This window comes from Macrotis lagotis, chromosome 2, assembly GCF_037893015.1.
Source record: "Macrotis lagotis isolate mMagLag1 chromosome 2, bilby.v1.9.chrom.fasta, whole genome shotgun sequence".
Lineage (NCBI taxonomy): Eukaryota > Metazoa > Chordata > Mammalia > Peramelemorphia > Peramelidae > Macrotis > Macrotis lagotis.
In genome coordinates, this window is record NC_133659.1 from 73,372,854 (window position 1) to 73,397,421 (window position 24,568).

General features: G+C 40.2%; 1 protein-coding gene across 1 annotated transcript; it reads left to right on the plus strand.

Annotated features, from left to right (window-relative positions):
* The first annotated feature begins 434 nt into the window (after positions 1 to 434).
* Positions 435 to 22,743, plus strand: FAM20B (FAM20B glycosaminoglycan xylosylkinase). Its single transcript, XM_074222132.1, has 7 exons — positions 435 to 944; positions 6,965 to 7,051; positions 8,392 to 8,501; positions 12,934 to 13,105; positions 13,331 to 13,522; positions 16,644 to 16,703; positions 18,595 to 22,743. Exons 1-7 carry the CDS (start codon positions 568 to 570, stop codon positions 18,824 to 18,826), a joined length of 1,230 nt encoding a protein of 409 aa, XP_074078233.1. The 5' UTR covers positions 435 to 567; the 3' UTR covers positions 18,827 to 22,743.
* The last annotated feature ends 1,825 nt before the right edge of the window (positions 22,744 to 24,568 follow it).

Consider the following 24,568-nt stretch of genomic DNA (forward strand, 5'->3'; position numbering starts at 1 on the left):
AAACTAAGTTACAGAGGAATAGTCAGTCTGCATTAGAGGAAAGAGTTTCTACACCAATAAAATCACTCCTGGTTCCTGTCTCCCCTCACCACCCCCAATGATATTCTTTTGTCTAATAGTTTTTTCTTCTTGCCACTGTTTTGATTTTCAACTTAATTATGTATTTGTAAATCAGTCTATAATTAATATTAAAAAAAATACTGCATTATTCATTTTTAAGCATAAATTCTCTGAATATACATAAAAAGACAAAGATTATAATTTTTGCTAATTAGAACTATTTAAGCCAAATACTTATTAACCAATGGGACAAATTCATTTAAAATAATTGACTTTCTGAAGATTGGGGTAACCAATTTGCCTGAAGTTGAACCAGAGATAGATTCAGGTCTGTCAATTACCTTTAACCAAAGGCTTTATATTTTGACTTGCAGGAATCCTAGGAGATGCTTTAGTGATGGAATGGACTAGTTCAAATGATAATCATGAACTCTCTACATTAACTGCCATCTCCTCACCCTAACCAAAGAGAGAGCCTAGGCTAAGGGAGAAGGAAAAGTAGCCACCATGAAGCTGAAACAGCGAGCTGTCCTACTGGTCATCCTCCTTGTCATCTTTATCTTTACAAAAGTTTTCCTTATTGACAACTTGGACACTTCAGCCGCCAACCGTGAGGACCAGAGGGCCTTTCACCGAATGATGGCTAGCCTGCGTGTGGAGCTGGATCCCCGCCTGGAGCATACGTTGCAGTCTCCTTGGGAGATTGCTGCTCAGTGGGTAGTTCCCCGGGAAGTATACCCAGAGGAGACCCCAGAGCTGGGGGCCATCATGCATGCCATGGCCACCAAGAAGATCATTAAGGCTGATGTGGGTTATAAGGGGACTCAGCTTAAAGCCTTACTCATACTTGAAGGAGGGCAGAAAGTGGTCTTCAAACCTAAACGGTGAGTTTTCTTTCTTCCTTTCTGAAGGGAGAACTTTGGATTAGGTAACCTAAGACTTCTAAGCTTTTAACACTTTCAAGTCCTGGGGTTTTATCTTCCATTTTAAGGGAAAAGCTAGCCACTTGACTGATTTACTAAGCTTTAGTGTAAAATTAAGATAAATAAACAACATAGATAATAAACATGATAATATAAATATTAAACAAGATTAAAATATAAGCTAAAACTACAATTAAAAATTGAAATGTGGAAAGGTTGATAGTGACACCTTCTGGCTCATATTGGGAAGAACAAGAATGATTTCCAATGATGTTTATAACTTTATTAGAGTTTATGGCCATGCTGTTAAAAGGGGACATAATTGTTAGTATCTGTGATCTTGAACTGTTACTAGGTTCTAATTGGTTTCAATCATGAATAAGTAGTCACATATATTTGAAAAGTTAAGGATGTATGATCATTGATTCCAACTCAGTGGAAATCTACAGTTCAAATAATGGAACTACTATGGAGAATTCATCATTCACAGTAATAGGAATCTAGCTGTAGTATTGGATGTTAGGGTATGTATGTTTTCTTTTATACCAGCGAAATTTCACAAGATCCTCAGAATATTTTTAAATATTGAGGACACTTTCCAGTTCCATGGTGCTAACTTTTAAATTTTATTATTTATTTATTTTTTCAGTTATATATGAAGGCAGTGTTCAACATTCATTTTTATAAAGTTTTTTCTGTCATCCTTCCCTCCCCCATCCCCAAGACAGTAAGGAATCTGATATAGGTTATAAATGCACAATCATATTACACATATCTCTTTTAATTATGCTGTGAAAGAAGAATCAGAACAAAAAGAAAAACCTCAAAAAAGAAAAAAATCTTAAAAAGTGAAAAATAGTATGCTTTGATCTACATTCAGACTCCTTCAGTTTTTCCTATGGATGTAGGTGGTATTTTCCATCATGAGTCTTTTAGAATTTTCTTTGATCACTGTATTGCTGAAATGAGCTAGTTAAGTCCATCATAGTTGATCATCACACAATGTTGCTGTTCATGTGTACAATGTTCTCCAGGTTCTGCTTACTTCACTCAGCATCAGTTCATGTAAATCTTTCCAGATTTTTCTGAAATTTGTATTCTCATCATTTATTATAGAACAATAATATTCCATTCAAATGCATGGTGCTAGCTTTTGAGAGAAGTGTGATGGACTTTTTTTTTGTATTCTGCAGTTTGAGAGGACAAGAAGTAGGAACAAAGGAACATAGGAGCATTAAATCTGATCCCTCTGGCAGGGAGACACAAGGCAGCTGAAGGGTGTGTTGGGGCTGAGGCAGAGGAAGGACACCTGCTCCTCTAACAGCTGGGGAGTGCAGAGTATAGTAAGGAAATAACTGAGAGGTAAAGGGATGTTAGCTGGCATTTAAAGTGCTGGATTTCGCAGATATTAAGGATAAAGGATACTTACGTGAAAATGTCACAGAATTAAAGAACTGTAGAGTTGGAAGGAGGCTTAGAGATTAACTGATATAATTTTCTCATTTCTTAGATGAGGAAACCAAGACCCAGAAAAACCTAATTCCCTTTACGTTTGACTATATCTATTAAATTTGTCTTTCTCTCTAATTGGTGTGAAGACTCCTCCAAAGTCTCTTAAGCAGGTGGGAATTTTATAGAATCATATCTACTCCCTGACTTATAGGAACTTATAATCGGAGAGAATGTGCTGAAGAAGGGTATACAAAGAAATGAAATAATACATGTGATAGAAAGGAGGTGAGAGGATTGCGTACATTCAGACAAAAGGAAATGGCCTTCACTTTGTTAAGGGAGAATTTGAAATTAAGTTGCAATATGAGTGAAGACTTGGAAATAGACTTGCAATAATTAGATAGGAATTTATTTGAGCGGGAAGAGAGACTGGGTTAGCAATTAGAAGACCTAGCAGTTTACTATGCACTGGTGGGCCAAACTCAAAGACTTACTGGGATCCTGCCTTCTTGTCATTTTTTAAATCCCTACATCAAGACCTACAACACACCTCCTTTGGCACTCCTATTTCAACTAATCAATTATATGTTACAGTCACATTAATTCTTCCCAAACCTAAACTAATCACTCTGCTGCCCCTACTCAGAAAACTTCAGTGACTGATTCAGAACAGTGGATCAAGCCCAGCCTACAGGCAGGAAGATCTGAATTCAAATCCAGCTTAGAAACTTGTTAGCTGTATGACCCTGGGCACATCCTTTAACCTCTGTTTGCCTCAGTTTCCTCATCTATAACATGACCTACTTCAGGATTGTTGTGAGGATCAAAGGAGTTGATATTTGTAAATTGTTTAGCACAAAAGCCTATATGTATTAGGCAGTGTATAAGTGTCAGTTGTTGACTACAGCCTAGCCTGCTCCTACTTCTAAACCTCTGCCTTCTACACCGGCAGCATGGTTGGCTCCTGCCTTGGGGAGCAGAGCAGCAGTCGGCTGTTAGGTGGGTCTGCATTCTCACCGGGCAGCTCCATAGAAGGAGACGTGGTGATGGAGACTGGCGTAAATGCTTACCGACTCTGCTGGCGGCCCTTGAACGGCCAGAAAATTGTCCTTCTGACCCCTATTGCTTCAGAAACTGGTTCATCCCTGCTGGAAGAGCAGATTAATGACTGAATCAGGTTCTGACGCTCTTTCCCAGAAGAATGAGGGTGATGTAGTGGCAGTTCTGGGATGAACTCTGCTGCCCTGCCAATGACTTAAGATGATTAACTGCTGAGTGGATGGGCCCCGGCACATCACACAGAGAAGTCTGTCTCGTTCAGGTCGCTGATGAGCTTGGGTGATAACTCTCTTTGGAGGGCCGAGTTCTGAAAGTCAAGTAGTCTATTTGTTCAAGGGAAAACATCCAAACATAGCCCTCCTTTTTCCTCAGACATTGCCTGTACTCTAGAGAAGCTTTCTGAGTCTCAGAATGCATAGCATTGAAGCAGTGATTCTCTGAAAGCTCTACCATGCCTGGGGAAGGTAGCGTGGTGTAGTGGATGGGGAGTTGGAGTGAGAGCAGAAAGTGCTGAGTTCAAGTCCTGCCTTGGGCACACATTGCCCGAGTGATCCTGAACAAGTCACTTAGTGCTCAAAGGGCTCTTGAAGATGAGTGGTGCTAGTTTACTCTGGTGGAAGGAGTTTCCTGACCTGAAAGTTGGACCTACCAATGAAATCATAGAATCCTCTCTCATAATTATAGCCATAAGATAGAAAGAAGGTACTGGAAGGCAGTTCAGAATTGGTGTATGATCTGGGTTTGGGGCAGAGAGAAAATGTCACATTTATTTGGTTGTTTCCATCCTTTCCAACCCAACTTTTTAATGGATTTTTAATAGAATTTTACATTTCAGGCAACTTTAGAACAGAGAGCTCCCAGCCTGCTTTCCTATGGTTGGTTAGAGCTCTGCTCAGTGTAGTTAGTGTTCAGGTGTTGGCCCCTTGCCCCCTAGGCTGAGTTGGCTGCCCTTCAGAAGGGGGTGTCAGCACTGCCTAACAGATGCACTGTTTGCTCTGAACTGTGCTCTTCCTAAGAGGAGCTGATCCCTAATCCCAAGGCAATGAATGGTTTTTTAAAGCATAAATGTTCAATATATATATATATATATATATATATATATATATATATATATATATATAATTTTACCATGCCAGTCCTCTATGATGCACCTTTCACCTGCACCTCATCTCTCTGCTCCCCCACAGTCATCTCTGCCTTGGAGATGGGAGAGTGTAGAGGGGAGCAGTGACAGCTTGCTTCTGTCTCAGGGTATCTTTGTCCCCAGTTCCTAGGGAAGCCTTCAAGGTCTCCTTCCAGTTCATGCAGTGTGGGCAAGGTGAGCACCTTTGTTATGGTTTTTCATGATGTTTTTTCTTTTTAAAAATTTATTTATTTTAAATTTTACAATTTTTCCCCTAATCTCACTTCCCTCCTCCACCCCCACCCCCCACAGAAGGCAAGCTGTTAGTCTTGACATTGTTTCCATGGTATACATTGATCTAAGCTGAATGTGATGAGAGAGAAGTCATATCATGATGCTTTTCACTAGGGAGAAGGGAGTGGACAGGATGTCTCTTGTCCATGTTCATTTAGGATGCCTCTGCCAAGATGACCCTAAGAACACCAATACCATTTAGCCCAAACCAACACCCCCTCCATTTTATAGATGACCATAAATTGAAATAATTTCTCCAAGTCCACATGATCAATCAGGGAGTGGCAGAGCCAGGAAGAGAAGTCAGGACTCCTGACTCTAGACTGGTGTGCTTTTACTAAATGGCATTTCCTTAGATAGCTCTGAGAAAGTGAGAGAGCAGAACCAAGTTTACTGCAAAACACCCTGTTAGTAAATTAATTTGAGGAGGATCACAGCTACATTTATCCCATAAATTTGGTCTTCTTAGAAACTTGGACAGTTGGGCATTTATATTCCACCTTTGCTTTAGCAGTATAATCAGTAATGGTGTCATTCATCAATTAATAAAAGGCCAAAGGATATGAAAGTCTTAGAAATATTGTAAACTCTGAATGAAGGCAAAAAAGACATACCCACAATTCCCTGCCAGTAAAAGAAATTCAAATTAATACAACCCTGAAGTTTCATCTCATACCATTTGCAAATGGACAAAGATGTCAAAAAAAAAATAGAAGCAATCAATGTTACAACAACCAAATAAATGTGGCATTTTCTGTCTTTGCCCCAAACTCAGATCATGCCCCAATTCTGAACTGCCTTCTAGTACCTTCAAACTAATAGATTGCTGATAGAACTCTAAATTAGACATTGATTTGGAATTATGCAAGAAAAATGATTACTCTGTCTACACCCTTGGTCCTAATAATTCTGCTACCTCCAGGGAACATTTCCAAATAGGTAAATGGTGGAAACAAAGGTCCATTATATACTAAAATATCAATAGTAATCCTTTGATCCAACAATACTGTTACTAAATCTATATCTCAAAGAGATTATAAAAAGGGGAAAAGACCAACGTGTACAAAAATATTTTTTGCAGCTTTATTTATAGTGGCAAAGAAAAGGGACTTGTTATGGAAAATGATATCCATGGCCAGAAAAAAATCAAAACAAAACAAAAAAACTGTGGAGTTTGCAGAGCAAAGCATATTGTATTCAGTTTTTTAATTTTCTTTTATATTTTTCTTTCTCATGATTTTCACCCCCTTAGCTCTAACTCCTCTTTCACAACATGACAAATAAGGAAATATGTCAAACACAATGGTACAAGTATACCAAATTGTTAGCTGCCATGGGGAGGAGGAGAAGAGAAAGGAGAGTGATAGAAAAATGTAGAACTCCTAAATGTGCAAATGGATGAATGTTGAAAACTACCTTTGCATGTAATTGGAAAAAAATTTAAAAAAAGAAAAATATCAGTAGCAGAAAACTAAAATCAATTGAGAAATGACTGAAAAATTGATTGTAAATGAATGTTATATGCTATTATTGTACCAATATTAGAAATTCAGAGAGGCATAGGAAGATTTGTCTTAATAGAGAGAAAGTTAAATAAACAGAACCAAGAGAATAATAATAATAGCAATAACTACTAGAATAGAAATGAAAACATTACTAAAAGGAAGCTGAGATCTGATTGAAAATTGAAGATCTCAAGGAACAGATAATGAAACATAGCTCCCTTCACATGAAAGAAATAAGACAAAGTATTGTGTTTATTTCCAGTGGGGTCACTGGATCATATATTCTTAATTGTTTTTCTTCATCACAAGAGAGGGTTGAAGAGGAGCCTGAAATGACTTTGATGTAAATTCTAAAATGTAATTGAAAGAAAAAGAAATGAAATATCTTATCCTTGGGGACTGACTGTGGAGACTCTCTGAGGCTGCCCTCCTTTAACTAGGTACAAAGATTCTAAATTCTTCCAAGGATTGGCCAAAGTACAGTCTTCAAGACAGACCTGGACTTGATAGAATTCATATCCTGACTCTACTTGGACCTTCTTTTTCAGGTATAGCCGAGAGTATGTGGTGGAAGGGGAGCCATATGCTGGTTATGACAGGCACAATGCAGAAGTAGCAGCCTTTCACTTGGACAGGTAAATGAATAAGTTTTTACATACTCTTGGGATTTTTTTTAATCTTTCTCTCTTAGAAAGGTGTTGCAGAAGTTTTCCTGGAGCATGTGCTTCCAATAATTTTGACTTAATTCCCAATTCATTTTAAATGAATAGGATCCCATTGATTTTGCACTATTGAAATCTACATGACAACATTGGTTCCCAAATGAATATTCTACCTCAAATAAACTATTTCAGTTCCTCGTAGGGCTTCTGTCAGTTGTCAAGAAATTATGATGTATAATTGCTAGATTTATCTATAAAAATGAGATAATGACCAAGGAAAATTTTCCTTTCTAAATAATGAACCATCAGAGTTAAAAGTCCAAAGTTTAAAATAGCATAATTGAACTAGTTATTAAATGAAAACATAACATTGCAGATTTCTAGCTTGAAGGTTCTGCTTTTTGGATAGTTTTACTCATATTTTAAAACATGTAACATACTGATACATCTGAGATCTCAACAAAAAAAAATATTAACCTGGATTGTAACTAAGAAGAACACCAATAAAAAGGTAGAGATTAATTTAAAATTTTTCAAATTGGCTATAAGAATATTTTTGGAACCAAAAATTTTTACTATATCTTATATCTGAGGTCCCATTTGCTGTATTGAGAGTAGAGTCTTGGCTAGAATAAATAAACAGTTTTCAGACTTCTCAACCAAAGAGTAATAGCTCCTCCATTGCCATTAGAGAAAAATGCCTTCTCAAATGTTAGAGACTCGATGTAAATTTTTCTTTGAGGTTTTGATTTCAGGTAAACAGTGTAATTTTTGGTTAGTGAAGTATCTCTCATTGGAAGTTTTGAACACTTGTTTATGGGTCTAAAAATTTCTTTCAAAATACTTTATGGGGGGGGGGGGCTAGGTGGCACAGTGGATAAAGCACCGGCCTTGGAGTCAGGAGTACCTGGGTTCAAATCCGGCCTCAGACACTTAATAATTACCTAGCTATGTGGCCTTGGGCAAGCCACTTAACCCCATTGCCTTACCAAAAAAAAACAAACTAAAAAAAATACTTTATTGGGTCGGCTAAGTTGCATAGTGGATAGAGCACTGGCCCTGGAGTCAGGAGGAACTAAGTTCAAGTGCGACCTCAGATACTTAATAATTACCTAATGGTAGGGGTGGCTAGGTGGCATAGTGGATAAAGCACCGGCCTTGGAGTCAGGAGTACCTGTGTTCAAATCCAGTCTCAGACACTTAATAATGACCTAGCCGTGTGGCCTTGGGCAAGCCACTTAACCCCATTGCCTTGCAAAAACCAAAAACCCCAAAATATTTTATTAATGACTTGTTTATTTCTTTCTTGTTAGAATCTTAGGTTTCCGCCGTGCCCCCTTGGTGGTTGGGAGATTCGTGAATCTTCGAACTGAAATCAAGCCTGTTGCCACAGAGCAATTACTAAGCACATTCTTAACTCTTGGTAAGGAAATTCAAAGAAATAGTTAAATAGGGGGTTATTTAACCTAGTGACTAGAAATGGAATAAACTAGATCATTCCTCTTATCAGTCTAATTGATGTTAGTAAGGAGTGGGCCCTCTGTGCTTATCAGACAATATCTGAATGAGGACATCCATATCAGGACATCACATCAGAGAGAATTTGACAAAATACTGTCCAGATGACAGTGATGAGCATGGTGATGAATCAAAAATTTTAGAATTGTAAGGCACTGTCATTTGGTTCACCAAAAGAAATTCCCACTCTTCAGGGCTGTGAAATGATCCTCCAGTCTCCAGGGAAGTGGGAGCTCACTATGTCCCAAGATAGCATATTTAACTTAAAGAGTCTGGACTCTGTCATATGAGGAATAGTTGAAGGAACAGAGTGTCCCAACTTAATCCTGAGAAAGAAAACAAAGAGTAGATGTGATAGGTGGCTTCAAAGAAATGAAGAGTTATTGGTTTTGTTATTTCAAAAATAGTAAAATGGCCACCAGTCAGAAGTGCAAAGAGGCAGTTTCTTATCTGCATAAGGACTTTCTAATATCTAGTACCATCCAACAAATACAGAGAGGCCCTATCAGAAGTAGTGAGCTCTTCCTTAGCCCTTGAGACAATCGGGTTGAGTTGAGATTTCCATTTGAGGGAGGAGAGAGAAGAAGAACAAGGTCTGATCTTTGAAGGCAAGGACTCTCATTTTTTCCTTTATATCTCCATCAGCCAGTATAGTGAATGCTTACCAAAAGCTTATTGCTTGATTGTATATTCTACATGTAACCAAAATCATCCAGGAGCACTGATTTGTCTCCAGTATTTTGTTCTGTTTAGTTGGTAATAAGATTACATACCTCAATGTTGGTATTTCCAATGACAGTATAGAATTAGAAGCAGTGTAGAGATTTAGACATGGAGTCAGGAAGGTCTGGGTTCTGATCTTGCTGCTGACATCCTAACTTTGTGACCATGAGAGTTCTTCCACTACTTGGTCCCTCTGACAACTCTAAATTACTGATGAATTGCAGATCTGCATCTATAAAAGGACTTTCCACATCAGGAATTCCCCGAACGGGTAAAGACACAAGTCTAGACCAAAAAAAAAAAAAATGCAATGAATAATTCTGCAAAATAGACTTTTTAGAGAAATAATAGTTTAGAGAGAAATAGAGAAATAATAGTTTAGAGAAATAATAGTTCATGCCAAGAGTAGAATTACCAGCCAGGTATATTTTGTTCCCTGAATGAACATCAAGTTAATCAATCTCTCCCAAAACTTTATTATGTTTTCTCAAACACCAATAAATGATTTTGTCTCTTAAAGCTTAGGGTGGTAGGATTATTTTCATTATTAGGATTATTCTATAATGCCAAACTACTTCTTCTGCTCTTTGAATAGCAATGGAGCCCTATAAAAATGTATGTTTTCATAGCACCATTAGACTTCTGAGGGAAATATTACTATAAGGTCTCCTTTGGGGAATTTTTCATTCTTAAATGATGGAATAATTGAAGGCTATTGGCAGTTGATTAACAAAAGGTTTAATACATATGCAGAGAGATAAAAATGAAAGCAAATGAAAGCATTGTTCTCTTGAGGAGCTTGAAAGCTATAGAGGAGATAATGACACTCATTAATAATGATGGTACCAAGTGGTATGTGCTAAGAGTAGGAGATCATGTTTATCTAGTGTTTTTAGGTTTTCAAAAAGGAGTACTGGCGGCAGCTAGGTGGCGCAGCAGATAGAACACTGGCCTTGGAGTCAGGAGTACCTGAGTTCAAATCCGGCCTCAGACACTTAATAATTACCCTAGCCATGTGGCCTTGGGCAAACCACTTAATCCCATTGCCTTGAAAAATTAAAAAAAAAAGGAGGAATACTGTAAGAAAGGGGTCCCAAGATTTAAGAAATCACTTTTATTTTATGATGTTCAAAGAAGGCTTCATGGAAGTGGTGGCATCTAAACTAATAGAAATAGAAGTGGGATTTCCTAGCCAGAGTTAAAAGAGAGGCAGGGTGGTCAAGGCAGAAGAACTAGAATAAACATAGGAGTAAGAATGGGCAAAATGTTTTTAGGGAATATGCCTTGAAGTTCAATCTGACTTGATTATGGAATACAAAGGAATAGTGGGAAAAAAGGCTTGGAAGATAGGTTTGTGAAGGACATTGATCATCAGGTCAGTGTTTATATTTATATTTGTATTTATATTACTTATGGTGCATTGTACTATAAGTAATAGAGACCATTGAAGATTTTTGAGCAAGGTTGTAGCACAATAAGCATACTGTATGAAGAGTAATCTGGCACTGATGGCATCAGCAATGGGCTGGATTGGATTGGGGAAAATCAGTAAGAAGCTGTTATAGTGGTTCAGGCATGAAATAATGCCAGAATCTTGGGGAATGTCCATTTTGAGGATGGGAAGAAGAGCTAGCAAAAGAATCCAAAAAAGAAAGTGTTACAGAAGTTTCAGGAAAACAAGGAGCATTCATTCATTATCACAGAGCTTTAGGAGTAGAATGGTGATGATAATCAATGTTGTTGTACAAAGCTCTTCTGCTGTGAGCTAGAGTTACAGAGAAGATTAAAGACCAGATCTCCCCTCTCAAGAAGCATATTGTGTAGACAGGGAGAGGACAAATACATGATAGACAGACCTATACACCTTCATTTCTGAATATGACCCTTTTCCCTCACTATCAAGAAAACCTGGGCGGCTAGGTGGCGCAGTGAATAGAGCACCGGCCTTGGAGTCAGGAGTACCTGGGTTCGAATATGACCTGAGACACTTAATAATTACCTAGCCATGTGGCCTTGGGCAAGCCACTTAAATCCATTGCCTTGAAAAAAAAATCTAAAAAAAAAAACCCATCTCTTGTAACTTATAACAAGAATTTATCATTTTATATCCCCTCTAAGGACATAGTTTCCATTTATATTGCTGTATCTACCACAAATTGTTTATCCCCAATCATTAAGCAGCTTCTTTTTTAGTCTCTTTCTACTACTAAAAGTGTTACCATAAATACTTTGATGTATATGAAAAGACTATTTACTTTCTTTCAGTGACCTTTTTGGAGTGTATGCCTACTAGTGGGAACTTGCTCTGGACATTTTAATTGTTTTTTTTTTTTTTAGTTGAATTCCAAGTTGTTTTCTAAAATGGGTGGATCAGTTCATACATCTAGAGTCCTTTCATATTCTTATTCTTCTTGATTTGGAATAATTTCAATATAATCAGTAACAGTTCATAGGAATCCTTTTGAGAAAAGTTTGTCATATTTTATTTCTTGTCCATTAAGGAATAGCACCTCAGAATGTTATTTTGCATGAAATTCCCTCTGCAATATCGTCTAAAGAGGAGGAGAAGTTCTACAGGACAAGAAACTCTCCTTTTTACATTTCATCTTTTCTTTGTTCTTTAAAGATCTCTTCTATTCTTATATTTTCAGCTCTTGCCTTTGTATAGGTCCCACCCAAATTTCTGTGTATCAGTCCCACATTTTTACATTTGCAAGTCCTCTTGATATTTCATACTCAGTATATCTAAATCAAATTAATCTTCCATAGCCAATATCAACTCCTTTTCCTGAATAATCTGTTTCTGTTAGTTTCATATTATTTTCTAGATAGTTGGCCCCCCCAAAAAGACCTGTCTGTCATCTCTCTTCTCCCTCTCCCTTAGTCTTCACATTCTGTCAATAGCTCAGTCAGGACAGCTCATAGTAATTGCCTGTCTCTGTTTCTTAAGGGCCTGTTAATGAAGTTCCTGTTTAAAAAAAGCCTTTCCCCCTTCTTCTCTCATCTGCATTGTCCAAAATAGGAGATGTTTTGAAGTAGTTTCTTCCTTTATTTCTTCCCTTTCTCTCCTTCCCTTCTCCTTTCTTCCCTCTTACCTTATTTCTTCTTTCCTCCCTTTCCCACTTTCCATTTCTTTCTTTTCTTTCCTTTTCCCCTCAATTTCCCTCTTCTCATTGGTGAGACATAGTCTTAAACAGTAAGCTGGAAGTCTAGACAAAGATTTTTCTCCCTTATCCCTTCTTCCCTGGCTAGTATTGTTCCCAAAACTCTGGAGGAGCCACCTGTAACACTGTTTCACCAAACCTGTTTGTTTTGTGAAATCAATTGGCAAGTGATCTATGCTCGCACTTTATAATATATAGTGGCTAAGTAAGCCTTTGTAGTACATGTTCAGCAAACATCAAACTCCTTTTATGTGCAGGGCAGTGACTTTGATATTTCACTTATTTGACAGTTGAGTATCATGAAAAAGAAAGTTTATTTGTCTTTAAGCCAAATAAAAGGAGTTGAGGCCTTCTGTTCTTCTCATTATGGAGTTGTTTTATGAGGTTTTTGTGGGGAGTGTCTTTGAGATTTTTCATTTCTATGATGTTTGATTTCTTTGTCTCTCTAAGGTAACAACACTTGCTTTTATGGGAAGTGTTATTATTGTCGAGAAACAGAGCCTGCCTGTGCGGAGGGAGACCTCATGGAGGGCTCCGTCACCCTGTGGCTTCCAGACGTCTGGCCTCTGCAGAAGCACCGGCACCCATGGGGCAGGACTTACAGGGAGGGGAAGCTTGCCAGGTAAAATGCCTCGAGCTTAGGGCCAGGCTGCTAATTAATTCTATCTTGGGGCTTGGTCTGGTGTCCTGCTGCCTGTGAGTGTCTGATGGTCAGAGGCTCAGAAGGGCTGGGGCAGCCAGGTGTGAACCTGCCGGGAAGGGACTCTGGCTTCTCTTTGTTTTGAACAGTGCCAAGCACAGTGTTGACCACTCAGTAAATAACCCTGGTGCTGCTGCCTGCCTCCAGGTGGGAGTATGACGATAGCTACTGTGACGCTGTGAAGAAGACATCTCCCTATGACTCTGGCCCCCGGCTCCTGGACATTGTGGACACTGCTGTGTTTGATTATCTGATTGGCAATGCTGACCGTCATCACTACGAGAGCTTTCAGGACGATGAAGGCGCTAGCATGCTCATTCTCTTGGATAATGCCAAAAGGTACATAGAGGTCATGTCACCATGTTTATCAGAGAGTGGCTCATGTGTGCCCAAGAAAGGAACCTAAGCCAGAAGGGTCAAACACATGGCAGCAAAATGTTAATAAAATAACTAAAAATACAATAAAACATAGATGATAATAATTGGTAGTTTTCTAAATCAATATGCAGTCCACAGAGATCCTTATGTATGGTTTAGTGCCCCCCAATCCTCTTTGAGTTTGTCATTACTACTTTAAAGTGCTCTTTGTTTTTCTGTGTTTCATAGCAATATAATAATCTTAATATCAATTGAGTTAGGGCATTCGAGGCAGAGGGAAACAGGGGAGGTATCCTTGGGGTGTTGGCAGAAAGGGGACAGCAAAACAAGGAAAGCCTGGTGGGTTTTTATAGGTTCTTCTCTGGGTCAGACAGGATCAAATATTGGAGGATGGAACAGAGGACCCAGGTCTCTGTTCAAGGATGGTGCTGATTCACGTTAGGGAAACTCCTGATGAAGATGATATTCAAACTTCCTACCAGCAGGAAAGGGCCTTTTGACCATTATCACAAGTCTTCATTTGGCCAGGACACTGAGAGGCTTTGAACTGCTTCTCACTTTTTTAGTTAAGGGACAGAGAGGTTACTGAGGCCCTTAAAGTAATGGTATGCTTTGAGCAATATGGAGTTCATCCTCAGCCCTGAAATATTTGAGGGGAGGAGTTCACTGTACCCATTATTGTGATTTAAGATAGAACCCCAAAAATCTCCAAACAGTAAATTAGTTCTCTTGTTCCAGACCCACTGGGAAATCTCAAGATGTTACTTAATAGAATCTCTCCAGGTCTTAGGCAGGCATCGAGAGTTAGGAATTCAAATATAACCTCAGATATTTATAGCTGCGGAACCGTTGCATTTAATATCTCTGCGTCAGCCTCTTCAACTATAACATGAGGATAATGGTGGTACCTACCTCCCAGGGTGGTTGTGAGGATCAAATGAGAAAATAGTTGTAAGATGCTTAGCACAGAGTCTGGTATAGAGTAGGGACTTAATAAATCCTTCCTTCCTTCCTCCTTCTCTTCTTCCCTCTCTCCTCTCCTTTCTTCCCTCCCTTCCTTTCATCCTATCAAATGAGAGAATTGAAGTGAATGCAAGTCCCTTCCAGCTCTAGACCTGTGATCTTGCCTCTCTAAACTGCTTGCTGCTGGCATATTCCCCCAGGAGTGTAACTGCCAGTGATGTTTCCCATCTTATCCTTGCATAGATACTTCTCTGCCAGCACCCTTTCCTTCTCAGTACTTCCATTTAGAAATGGCCTGCCAGCCTTGCCCTTTCTAAATACTCAGACTTTCAGTGAAATGTCAAATAGTTCTGCCAAAGGTTAGAGAGCCTGCTTTTTCTCTCGATAGTGAAGCCAGGGCCAGGAGAGCTGGACATGTTTGCAAAACTGAAGGTATAATGGGCACTGACAGCTCTTCAACCTCAAATGTCATTTATCCAAAAGTACAAATAATTTAACACCTGATTTAGTAAATTTAGTTGTTCTCCATTTGACTCTTGTCTCAGCTGTCTAACCATAGCCCTCTGGTGATCAGGAGAAGAAGGAAGATTGATCCATGATTATTTAACAGAAAAGCTGTTTCCATCTCTTTCTTTGACTCAGAGATCTTTGGGGAATAAACGGAAACTTATTCTTTTTTTTTCTTAAGATTTGGGAGTAGGACATAGCCTAAATCTGATTACTACTCCATCCCTCCCATAGTTTCTGGGGCAGAGCCTCACATTTGGTGGTACTTCCTAAATGATGGTGCTCAGAACATAGCAGGTGGTCCACCACTGCTGTTGGAGAAAAGATTCAGGCTGTTGCTGGGAACACCCTGAAGCTGATTCTTAAGAGTGGATGTCCACTGTGGGCCCAAAGTGCCACCATCTTGGACAGGACACCAAGTGCCCAGTATTCTGTAAAAGATGGTGGCAACACCATAGAGGGGCCCACTAGCATTGCAGAGCCTCTTGGTGTCTCACAGCCAAGCCAGGCCGAAGGAGCAGCAGCCTTTGAAATTTTCTGAACCTTGCTTGGACCCCAATTATTCAGAGCAGCATTTGACCTTGGAATCATTACTTGTAGAATCATTTTAAGATGTTAATTGTGTTGAGGGTTGTGACCAAGGGCAGCTCCATTTCCAGACTGGAATGTGGAAAGTATCCCTAGTGTGGTCACTCATTTCTGTCTCTAAATTACCTGCCAGGACCATTTTAATACAAATGCTTGATAAGCAATGAACCAGAGTCTCCTGAGCTTCTGTAAAACTGGGAGAATACCAATGTGAGAGAGAAAATATGCTGGTAAGCAACAGGATGAGCTTCTCCCCTTTGTCATTTTGATGGGTGATAAGGCAATCCTTTTTTTTTTTTTTTTTTTTTGCAAGGCAATAGAGTTAAGTGGCTTGCCCAAGGCCACATGGCTAGGTAATTATTAAGCGTCTGAGACCGGATTTGAACCCAGGTACTCCTGACTCCAAGGCCGGTGGTTTATCCACTGTGTCACCTAGCCGCCCCTGTATAGACTGTTTTAAAAAGGATTGCCTTGGGGGCAGCTAGGTGGCGCAGTGGATAAACCACCGGCCTTGGAGTCAGGAGTACCTGGGTTCAAGTCCGGTCTCAGACGCTTAATAATTACCTAGCCATGTGGCCTTGGGCAAGCCACTTAACCCCATTTGCCTTGCAAAAACCTTTTTAAAAAAAAACAGTCTATTAGAAACTTTTCCTTCCCTTTCTTAGTAATTCTTTCAGGCAACTGAAATCTAGCCCTTCTCCTTTTTTGACCCTCACTGCTGTTTTGGAGTTCTATTATTCAATTACTGTATAGTGGGGCCTCAGCATCTTGATAGATCTTGACCAGATGAAAGAGCCTGGAAAGGGCCTGTCATTTTTATTTGGCAGATGCTCCAGAACTGGCCATTGGGGATCGTGAGTGTGATTGGTCATGCCCTGTTTGTTTTTTAATTTAAGTGATTTGAAACTGGTGTAGCATGAAATTATCTGGGACTAGTTTTGGGATTCTTTACAGAACTTGCTATGGTTGAAAAGAGTATTGGCTCTTCTGAAGCTAATTCACTGGCTTCTAATTTATTTTTCAGCTTTGGAAACCCTACGCTGGATGAGAGAAGCATCCTCGCCCCTCTCTACCAGTGTTGCATGTGAGTGAAACATCCCCAAGATTGAGGACTGGTATTTCATACCTCTGTCCCATTGACCAGGCAGGACAGGAGTCTCCTGAGTCACCATTCTGTGGTAGTTGTCGAAGTTTTAAGGCGAAGCCAAAGGCAATTTTACTTTCATAGTTTTCATGTTTTGACTTTTTTTTTGTTTGTTTAAAGCACATTTGTATTAGAACCTAAAGTATAGGAAGGATTTTGAATATTCAAGAGCATCTAGTAAGATTTAATAGTAGTAGCTAACACTACCATGGCATTTTAAGGTTTACATAACACCTGCACATTTATTGCATTTGATCCTAACAAAACCTGGGAGGCAGGGGCTCTTATCCCCATTTTACACATGAGAAAATAACCTAAAAGAGGGTCTTTCCCTTGCCCAGGGTCCCTGAGGTAGGCAGGATTGAGATTCAGTTCTTCCTGACTACAAATCCCATAAGATTTCTATTCCCTGCACTCCACTCTATCCTGCATGCCTCCCAAGACAGACTCAGGGAAATTACCGATGGTTGGCAGGCTCCCTAAAATCCCCATAATACACAAGATTGAATACAGTAATCAAAAAATCTGATTTTTCTTCTTTAATAACATTAGATTCATTAGCAACTGATAGTTGGAGTATAATTGGCTTTGAGTTTTCTACAGATTGACAAAAGCAGACCTAGACTAGCCCTAAATTTATATTTGACTTTAGAATATTTCTCTACTTCCTATTCAGATATGTTTTTTCTTCCAATTGTGGGAAGGCCCCACACACTTAATGCCTTCCCATTTAGGAATGACTGAAAAGAGAAGCCTTGGCTGGGTGACTTGGGCACCCGAGAACTAACAGCTCTCTAACTGATCCTGTCACCAACTCACTGAGGCCAGGCTTAAAACATGATGGATGGGTTGAGAATCCAGTCCCCTTGACGCACTTTGAGTTCCAAGCCAGTATTTTTAGCATTCTAACTGCCTTTTTGGAGCACACACTGTGTATAAGAAGAATCCCTTCAAGGTTTGACTTTTACCTTTGTCATCCATAAGCCTCCTTTGAGCCCCGTGAGCTGAGCATTATGCTCCACTGAGGATGCAAAGACAGAAGGGACAGTCCCTGCCCTCAGGAAACTTCTGTTCTTTCATTGAGGCTGAGCTGTTGGGGTCAGGAAGAGGAGTAAGGAGATGGGTAGGTAGGTAGGTAAATAGAGGTGTAGGTCTAGGTACAGAATGGATACCAGCCACCCTGTGAGAGAAAGAAGGCATTAAAAGCTGTGGGCAGACCTCCAGAGGCAGGGAGAGATGGAATCTCCCAGCCGTTGGGAAATAGCCAGTACAAGCACACCCGACTCCACAGGTAATGGAGTGTCGTATGTGAGAAGAGGAAGAAGCTATTGTGACGCAGCTGTAATCGATGGGGGCATGGGAACTGTACAAGAGCTGGCAAGGCCCGTTGGGGCCAGCCTGCAGAGGTGCGAGGTGGTGGGCAGCCCCTCAAGCTCCTCTGGGGGAATGAACGTGTCACTTGTGAGACTAATAGAAAGAACTGTCTAAGTAGAGCCTTCCTTTTCCTACAAGCTTGGCTGAATTTTGGCTTCAAGGGCCTGGCTTCTTACTAGTCTTAAATTAAACAAAAAATCTTAGTCCACAAGCATTTTTCAAGAGCCTGTTATGGGCTGAAAGAAGAGCCAGAGTATGCCCCTGCCCTCAGGGGGCTCCTCTTCGCCTGGGGCCTCCTTAGTGTCAATGAAGCCTTAAGAAAAGCAGCCAAGGTGGCTAGGCTGGGGCACGAGCTCCGGGCCAGAGGAAGCGCCGGGAGGGGGCAGACCCCATGGTGGAGGAGGCTTGTGGGCTGCTGCAAGGCCTCGGTGACCTCTGTTCCTCTCCTGTTTTCCAGAATTCGGGTCTCCACCTGGAACCGGCTGAACTACTTGAAGAAGGGTGTGCTCACGTCTGCCTTAAAGTCGGCCATGGCTCACGACCCCATCTCCCCTGTGCTCTCCGACACCCACCTGGACGCCATGGACCAGCGACTCCTGAGCATCTTGGCCACTGTCAAGCAGTGCACGGATCAGTTTGGGACAGACACTGTGCTGGTGGAGGACAGGATGACTCTCTCCCACTTGTAATTTTAGTGGAAAACAATTGAAACTTCTTTTTACAAATGATAGAAAAACAGCACAATTGATTCCAAATGGATGGAAGGGAAAAGACTGAAAACACCAAGCGGAGATCTCTGATCATAGGGAAAGGGGCCTTGGTTACCTGCTGTTTTTCCCTTTGGAAAGCTAAAGCACTAATGAAAAGCTTTAGACCCTGGAGAGGTCCCGCATGACCTCCCAAAATCCTTGGCACCGTTCTTGGTGTGCCCATTTCTAACCATGGGCATCATGGTTGGACAAGCTTGGTTTCCAGCTGCAGAGGACTCATAGACGCATGGAATGTGAATGTGAATACCAGAATGGTTCTGGAACGTGTGCCTGTGTGTTTCAGTTGAACCCCACAGTCCTCCCAGCCTTTGCCCTCTATGCCCACTCTTCCCCCCCCCCACTTATCTTCTAAAGAGACTTAAACAAATTTCAGGGAGCAGTTTAAGCAGCTTCATTCTCATTAGAGAAGGTATTTGCCACCTCTTAAAGAGGCGGTTGTGGTGGTAAGTCAAACCATCACCAAGCAAAAATAGCACATCCCTTTGGAGGGTTTATGCCTCTCCCTCTGCCCTTAAAAAAAAAGAAAAAGGAAAAAAAGAAAGCTAACAGCAAATCATATGGAATTTCAAGGAAGGGCTAGAGTGAAGCAGAAAGTGTGCCCTCATTTATAGGCAGGTTAGTTTCTATGTTTGCATGATTCCTAAGAGAAAGATTCCATTGAATACTGCAAGAAATGTAAAAGTATCCACCACTACCCGCAGGATAAAATTGGTCTCTGAAGCAAACCTTCTTGGGCTATCTGTCTAATGCATCCTGAGCATAAATTTAACTTTTACTCCAAGCAGACAGATGCCTTCCTGATGAATAGGGCTGATTGAACAAAAACCCTGGAGAAAGAAGAATGGGGTGGGCAGGGGCCCTCAGGTCATATTGTCCTTGAGTCTGGAAGAGATCAGTCTTGTGGGGTTGTGGGAGGGAGTGGAGATGGTCTCAGAGGTCTCATCCTCCTCAGAGAGTCTGGGATTCTACCCCTTTCTCTTGTCTCCTCTTTGCCTCTGCCTTGAAGGCTCAGCCCCATGAAGGATCCAGGGTCATGAAGGCTTCTGGGTCCTTCAGAGGAGAGCACTCCAGGGGGTGCATCTTTGGGGAGAAAAAACCAGCTCACATCTAAAAATGGTAGTGGTTCCTTTTCTGATACTTGGACTTTACAGATGACTTTTGATTGGGGCGGTATGAAAGACTAGAATGCATTTGCAGTGGCTATCTGAACCTTGACATTGGATTCAGTGTTGTCATATGTAGCTTTTAAAAACTTATTTATTCATACTCCTATCTCACCCCTTATTTTCTTCTTATGTCCTGGATCTACATGGTAATATTCTGTGTTTCCATAGCTCCAAATTCCCATGGCACCTCAGGTTGTTGCAACCAAGGGCTATGTTTGTGTTCTGAAAAAAAAGACTCTGAATATGGGAGGTTAAGCAGGTGTGAAGACCAGCCCCGAGCATAAGCTTGGTGCCAGTTTGCCCGGGTGTGTGTCTCTAAATCACTCATGTTTCATCTGCCTCTGGTCCTTATTACTTTTTCTAGGTCCTTGATTAGAGACTATTATTTATATGATATAATTGAACATGTTTGATCCCAGCCATTGGGAATTAGGTTAAAGCAGTCAGAATCTTGAAACTGATTTAGGAGATTTAGGCCCAGTTTTCTGGATTAGAGGGATAATATTGAGTGATCCTTTGGCAATACTGGGGTTGTTGGGCACAGTACACTTCACCTGAAACCAGAAAGAGAACAGGCTCTTGAGGAAAAAAGAATCTTGGCATGTGAGGAGAAGGAAAATACTTGTTCCAAATGCTGTGTGTGTGTATCTGGGAAAATTCTCACTTCAGCTGAGAGTCACTTGGATCACACTTATACTACAGTTTCTAGGAGAGAGCTGCAGAGATAGAGCTGGCTCTCAAGACTCCTCGCCTTACTCTCTGTGGTAAATGCTGCTTTCATGCTGTACAGACACAAATGGACAAAAGAAGATTATGTGATCCCACCTTTGCAGACATACCTCTTGCCTTTATGAGGTCAAACTGAAAAAAGTAGAAACTTCTAAAAGCTTGGGAATTTCATTCTGGTGGTTGAAAATAAATCATTCTGCTAAAGGAACAAGATAGAAAATGTAAGTGGCTTCGTTAAAATGAGCCTTCCCCACCCCAACATCATTCACTTCCCTAATACAAGAAATTGTTTTCCATTCTCCATTTCTTACCAAGCACAGATTCATGAACCTTGAGATTCAGAACCAGAATAGTAGTCAAAGCTAGTTTTAATGCTAGAACTAAGTGTATCTATCATTGTTGTGCAGTGTGTGTTCTGTGTTAGGATTGAAAGGAATTGGGAAAGGTTTAGAAGATTCTAAAGAATCAGCCATAAGTCAGGGACTCTTAAATTTCTTACACTAAATTCTCCTTAAAGAATGAGATAACCTGTTAATAGTCATAATAACAATACAATACCTTTGGGCTCTGTCCATTTCTTCAGGATTCTGAGCTCCTTATAATTAGGGTGTTTAATTCAGCCATTGGTGTCTGGGTTGCTGGTATCAGACCAAATGTGCATTTGAAATAAGAATCCAAAGCTAAATGGACCTAGAAGGATTTAGAATAAATAGATTATATTTTGATATATGCCCCCACAAAGCAAGGTCTTAGGGTCAAGAGATTATTTCCTGATTCTTGCTTGCTTGTTGGAGCCTCAATTTTTAAGTTTAGGGAAGTGAATTTGCAGGTTTTATTCTAAAACTGCTTGTTCATGTGAGGTGTTGCTTACATTGTGAGGAGAAAAAAAGGAAATAAATTGCCACCCAAAGGAGACTTCTGAGAGGAGTTTATTTGCTTACAGATCATCTCCCAGTGAGTCATTCTCTCTCTCTGTTCACACTTGAAGTTAATGTCAAGAATTGAAAATTAAGGAGGGAATGGAAGAACTGGTGTCTGGATTGTTGTTTCTCTGGAGATCTTGGTAGGAAAAATGAATTCAGTGCATGGAAAAGAGAATGGAGTGATTCCAGGGTGTTCTCAGTAAGCATGATTCCTCCCCCATTGGGGTTCATTTTTCTTTTCCAGTGGCACAGTACATTCCCTCTCCCTTTTCCCCCATCTCTCATTCTCTCCCACACACTGCCATGCTTTTGTCCACCAGTGTTTTAGAGACGCTAGTTACCATACCCAAATAAGAGAGCATCTCCTGTGATTTTGAGATTTCAGAAGCCTGATTAGGTTAAAGATGGGGACGTGAGTTAGGAATTAAGGAAGTCACCTTTACTTTGGCTTGAGTATAAGCTTTCCTCCTATGGGAAATGGAGAGGATTGATTCGGGTCCCTAAATTCTAATTTTTAGTTTCAGAGGATGGACTCAAGAAAATCCCTGCCTGTCAACAGAACACACTAACTTGGGCTTGGTTCACATTGCTGCAAGCACTGCAGTTGAAGTGTGGAAAAGATCCTTTCCATGTTCCTGAGAAGAAAAACTCGCTACTAGAATTTTTATCCTGACGGACAACAGAGGCTTAGGAAGGAAAGGACCGAGGATCTGCCGGCTAACTCTGCCAGAGACTGGACGTCATTCACTCAAACAAGTAGGGGTGAGGTGGAGGAAGGGGTGGGGGATGATTGTTTAGAAGGTAACATTCACTAATGGCAGCTTCAGAGGGAAGGCAAGAACCTTCTGCTTCACATTGCCTGGAAGCTTCAGCTGCACAGCTAAAGAACATTCTTGGTTTAAAAAAAAAAAAGATGCTCAATAGAACAAGAAAAGAACATCTCAATTTTTACATGTGATCTGTCGGTTCAAGTTCTGAAATAAGAAACGTGAAGCGAATAAAGATTTTACTGAACATTGGCGTATCATCTCTCTCTCTCTCTTGAATCCCTTCTCCCTCTCAGGATGTTTCCAGTGCCTGTGTTCCTTTCCCTGCCAGTTTCATGAAGGAGGAAGAAAGGGGGGTAGGTTTGTCCTCTTGCACCATTTTCAACACTCCAATTTCATGATGGATGAGACTGTAGCAATGCCCAGGTGTGTGTGTGTGTGTGTGTGTGTGTGTGTGTGTGTGTGTGTGTGTGTGTATATATATTCCAGCAATGCCCAGGTATACATACATATATATATATATATATATATGCATACATATATATATATGTGTATATATATATATATGTATGCATATATATATATATTCCAGCACTTTTCCCAAAGGGTGAAGGATTGTGACTACTGATGGATCAGCCATCAGCTGAGGTGAGGCCTTCAGGTTTTTGGGAGAGGCAGTTATGAAGGGAAGTTGTGGCATCTCAAAATCGAAGTCAAAGGGCGTTTTCCCATGTTACATCCTCTCAAAACCAAGGAAGATTACTGGGAAAAGTAGAAAATAACTAGGCTTGGGGGTTTTCAGGAGGCCTCTACAAATGCTGAGCTAGGTGTCTTTTATACTTGAAATGTTGGGAAAATTCAGTCCTTGGGTTTACTTTGTTGACTCACTATGGTGAGGTCAGTGTCAGCCCTTTTCCAGGGTCTAGACTTCAGTCATCCATCATCTCTCAGTCACAGCTCCTGAATGCGTGGGGTTCAAAAGCCGGCTAGCGTTTCAGGGAGGGAGGGGCTCGCTTTAATTTAATCTTTTATTCATAATTACACAGAAGGAACAACTAAGCTTCCCTGCTCCTGAATAGTGTATACTTGGGATTATCTTGAACATTTGAGAACTGATACGATTTAAAATCCCCTTTTTTCGCAGAGAAGGAAACTGAGGTAGAGAGGTAAAATGACTTGCCCATACAGCTAATAAGTGTCTTGAGACTGGTTTTGAACTCATTTCTTCCTGATTCTAGACCCAATGCTCTGTCTGCCATGCCATCTAAGTGGCTCTACAGTTTGTATTTCTCTACAGCATTTGTATTTCCATTGAACAATTGTTATTCAATTCAATAAATACCAATACATTCAGTTTTAATTGGTATTTACTTCTTCAAAAGTGCCTTAAATGCATAAGGTCATAGATGTAGGACTGGAAGGAACTTTGTAGGCTTCTATACCAGCTGCCCTTAAATTTTTGAGTCTCAGGGTGGCTAGGCGGCAGTGGATAGAGCCCTGGAGTCAGGAGTACCTGAGTTCAAATCCGGCCTCAGATATTTAATTACCTAGCTGTGTGGCCTTGGGCAAGCCACTTAATCCCATTGCCTTGCAAAAAACCTAAAAAAAAAAAAAATTTGAGTCTCAGAGTCCCTTTAGACACTAAAAATAATTAAGGACCCCTTTTGGCTATGTGGATTATAGCTATCAGTATTTACTTAATTAGAAATTAAAACTAATAAAAAATTTAATTTCAGTTAAAATTAACATTTTTAAAAATTCTTTTTATTAAATGTTATTTTTTTCAATTTCATGCAAAGATAGTTTTCAACATTCATCTTTTTGCAAGCTTTTGAGTTCCACATTTCTACCTCCTTCCCTCCCTTCTCCTTCCCCCTGACAATGAGTAATCTGATAATAGATTATAATATTTGGTTTAATAGAAGACAGTGAAGATTCTCTTGTCTATTCCGTATTCATTCTCTTGTAGGTGTGTTGTTTCTGTTGAAATAGTTAAAGAAAAACTGATCTCATAAATAGAGTTGGAAAAAGGAATGTTATAATAGGCAAGAAATAGCTTAATATTATTGTGAAAAT

Excerpts from the sequence above, each read along its gene's own strand:
- FAM20B (XM_074222132.1), top strand. The coding sequence starts at position 568 with ATGAAGCTGAAACAGCGAGCTGTCCTACTGGTCATCCTCCTTGTCATC. Across the intron at positions 7,052-8,391 it reads GCAGCCTTTCACTTGGACAG|AATCTTAGGTTTCCGCCGTG; the intron begins GTAAATGAATAA and ends CTTTCTTGTTAG. Across the intron at positions 13,106-13,330 it reads AGGGAGGGGAAGCTTGCCAG|GTGGGAGTATGACGATAGCT; the intron begins GTAAAATGCCTC and ends GCCTGCCTCCAG.